General features: G+C 41.1%; 2 protein-coding genes and 1 non-coding gene across 3 annotated transcripts; 2 read left to right on the top strand and 1 right to left on the bottom strand.

Annotated features, from left to right (window-relative positions):
- Positions 1 to 317: 317 nt before the first annotated feature.
- Positions 318 to 405, top strand: Trnal-cag. The gene has a single exon. It is a non-coding gene; the product is annotated as a tRNA-Leu (tRNA).
- Positions 406 to 669: 264 nt separating this feature from the next.
- Positions 670 to 1802, bottom strand: LOC119570567. Its single transcript, XM_037918250.1, has 5 exons — positions 1733 to 1802; positions 1506 to 1569; positions 1241 to 1339; positions 915 to 1077; positions 670 to 718 (listed from the first exon to the last, which is right to left on the bottom strand). Exons 1-5 carry the CDS (start codon positions 1738 to 1740, stop codon positions 699 to 701), a joined length of 354 nt encoding a protein of 117 aa, XP_037774178.1. The 5' UTR covers positions 1741 to 1802; the 3' UTR covers positions 670 to 698.
- Positions 1803 to 2067: 265 nt separating this feature from the next.
- Positions 2068 to 3107, top strand: LOC119570566. The gene is made up of 5 exons (XM_037918249.1): positions 2068 to 2179; positions 2337 to 2412; positions 2518 to 2616; positions 2741 to 2903; positions 3008 to 3107. The coding sequence occupies exons 1-5, from the start codon at positions 2172 to 2174 to the stop codon at positions 3028 to 3030; spliced, it is 369 nt and encodes a 122-aa protein (XP_037774177.1). The 5' UTR covers positions 2068 to 2171; the 3' UTR covers positions 3031 to 3107.
- The last annotated feature ends 264 nt before the right edge of the window (positions 3108 to 3371 follow it).

Raw genomic sequence — 3371 nt, forward strand, 5'->3', positions numbered from 1 at the left:
AAGGGTTATTATAAGAATTGTGATTATTATCAACGTTATCATTGTTACACATTTCATCTTTCAATTATATCCATCAATAACTTTGTAATCATTAATAATATTGTTTAGTATCACATGTCTTTATAATTTGTGTTTATCATTATCAAAATTAACGTCATTTTCGTTGGCAATACTTACTATATACTTTTTTCGCTTTCCTACGTGAATATATATATATAATATATATATATATATATATAGATAAGAGTATATTTAATGATAAAAAATAATAATACATATGATAGTTTATTGACACCGCATATTTCGGGTTTAGCGTAGTCAGGATGGCCGAGCGGTCCAAGGCGCTTGCGTTCAGGTCGAAGAGTCCGTTCTGACGGGCGTGGGTTCGAATTCCCACTCCTGACACAAGTTTAACAGACAGACACAGACAGACAGTTGCAAGCTATACACTTAAAGTCGCCTCAGAAGACTTGCTTCAGTTTCTGTTAAAACATATGGTCGTGAGATACTGAATATCATGCTATTTCATATTCTTTGGATTATCAAGCGAAGTACACTTAATACTCAGCATGTGAGTATTTACGTGTAATCAAATTTTCCATGTATTAAAAGTCATTATAAAAAAGTAATAATAATCAATAATTTTATTAAGAATTATACAAGTTTTTCCATGATAGATAAGAATGTACGCCTGCATTTCAGCCGCTGTAGCCATAACCTGCAAAAAAGGAAATCTTTTATAAAAAGGGACCGAGAAGGAAGGCAGTAATAGCAGCTTCACCAGCAAGAAAAAAAATAGATAACCGTCTTTCTGTTTTTCAGGAAATGCTTCATATGTAATCAACGCCAAGGACTGAGGGGGTCCGAGATACATAATTGCAACAGTGATAAAAATGAATCTTCAGACGACCTACCTCCGGAGGGCTTGCAGTACTGGTCGACAGTGACGTACTCCTGCTGCTGGGCAGTTGTGGTCACGTACTGTGGCACTGTCTCCGTCACGTAGTGGGGCACTGCCTGGGTCTGCGTCACATAGCGGGGCACGGCCTGGGTCTCTGTCACGTACTGGGTGGTGTACTGGACGGAGAGATTGGGCGCTAAATTAACTTCAAAGCCAACTAAGATATAACGTAAAAGAAATTGAGAGTAATTAAGATGAAGAGATAAAAATACGTCTATCTTTAATGAACTATCTGCAAGTGTAACCAAAACTAGACATAAATAGTTTACAGGTACTTACCGCAGTGTGGTACTGTGTCTGGGTTTGGTATCGGGTCACAGTGACATACTGGGGCACCGACTGCGTCTTGGTCACGTATCTGACCTCAGGAGGGCACGGCTGGAAGGGAAAGACAGTCTAGAAATTCCAAATGAATTTGATACTGACATCTATGAAGTAAACCAAGAAATACTCCGCAGTTTAACCAGGTCTTTGACTGAACATTCAAATGGAAATGCTGTTATGAATATTTTTCTAAAACAAATATCCAGTTACTCATACCAACCTTTGCGTAGCCATACTGGGCCTCAACGACCGCCGCTGCCAGAAGGATGGTTGCGAAAACAACGCTGCCAAAAGAAAGAGGGAATCCCTTATTGTGTGTCTTCACGAGCCATTCCATCACACCTAAACTTATATTCAGTACATATAATAAAAAGTGTAAAGATAAAAATATCCACTTATACTATATATTCTTTTTTTATATAGATATAGCAGCTTCAGGCTACTAACCGAATCATGTTGGAGATGTTTAAGTGACGCTGCTGCCAGAACGAACCACTGCTGAGTACTGCTGAGTCGGCTTGCTGTCGACGGCCTTTTATACTTGGATTTTCTCTCCCTCCAGACCTTCCCGCCCACTCTACAAGGTCGCCATTTTAGAAAATTTGAGGATTAAATTTATAAGTTCAGCTTTTATCATAGATATCACACGTAAAAAGTAACAGCTGTTGAGAATGCACATCTGACTGGCAAGCCATATGTAAATAATGTTGTGCACCCTGTAGTAAAATAAGAGAAATATAAGGAGGGGCCCACAGTCGCGGGTCGGTGTGCATTCGACGAAGGTCATGGACAGAAGCGCAGGAGCTATATAAAGGCCACAAACACTCCACGCACTCACAGTTCCCTCATAACTCCCAAAGGAACACTGCCTTAAGAGCACTTCAACATGCATTTGTGAGTTTTCTCTTCACGATCCTTTACTACGGAAGGAAGAGGACACGTATCATGAAAATATGAGTGAAAAATTCTAAAGGCGTTTCACATGGAGTTTCAAACAATACAGTACACCACTTTGAAGATACTTCATTCTTCAAGTTCTTTCTCTCCCCAGCTCCTTCATGACGGTGGCCCTGATGGTGACAGTGGTGGCGGCGGCTCCTGAGGCCCAGTACGGCTATCAGGCCCCTGTGAGTGACGCCTTTGTAAACGTTTGAATCTTTTTAATCGACATTTCCCGAATACACTTTCTGAAGTCAGAAAAGGAGCTAAATCTCCTGTGTTCTCGCCCCCAGAAATGCCAGCCCGAAATCCAGTACGTGACCCGGACGGAGACCGTGCCCGAGTACGTAACCACAACACAGTACCAGACTCAGACGCAGTACCAGACTCAGGTAAGCTCTCACGCTACTTCATGTTGTCTTAAAAGGTCCAATGCTAGTGCCTTTAATCTCCTAATAAAAGCTCGTGTCTAACCTTTATCTATTGCAAATGTAACATCACCCATTCCCGTTGCAGTACCAGCCGCGTTACGTCACCCAAACGCAGCAGGTGCCACAGTACGTCACTCAAACGCAGACGGTGCCCGAGTACATCACCCAGACGGTGCCTCAGTACGTCACCAGGACGCAGTACCAGAAGCAGTACGTCACCGTCACCAAGCCATGCCAGAGCTCAGGAGGCAAGTCATCCTCATGTTTTCACCTCAGAACATTGCTAAAGACGTGTTTCTTCTTGACTATATCATAAATCAATCAAATTCTTATTGTTATTAAACTTTTACAGGTTACAGTGGATATCGCGGTTAATGACTTCAAAGAAATGTTCGTGGTTCTTAAAAGTCTCGGGATCGGCTTTTATAATTTAATAAACAGTGTCTAAACACCCCATTACTTTTATATTCCTTAACGAATAATAACTCAAAGATGAGAGAACTAAACAATATCTTACGAAGATATGTACGCCATATATAAGTGTGTGTGTGTGTTTCTTTCTTTCTTTCTTTTGTGTGTGTGTTGTACGGGAGATACATATACATACATGTCCTGATATAGATAGATAGATAGATAGATAGATACCCTGCTTCGGCCTATTCCAGTTCTGGCTACCCTGTCAGGGTCTTTCCCAATGTGCGGAAATGTGTCTCGTC

Source organism: Penaeus monodon, unplaced genomic scaffold, assembly GCF_015228065.2.
Source record: "Penaeus monodon isolate SGIC_2016 unplaced genomic scaffold, NSTDA_Pmon_1 PmonScaffold_3179, whole genome shotgun sequence".
In the NCBI taxonomy this organism is placed as follows: Eukaryota; Metazoa; Arthropoda; class Malacostraca; order Decapoda; family Penaeidae; genus Penaeus; species Penaeus monodon.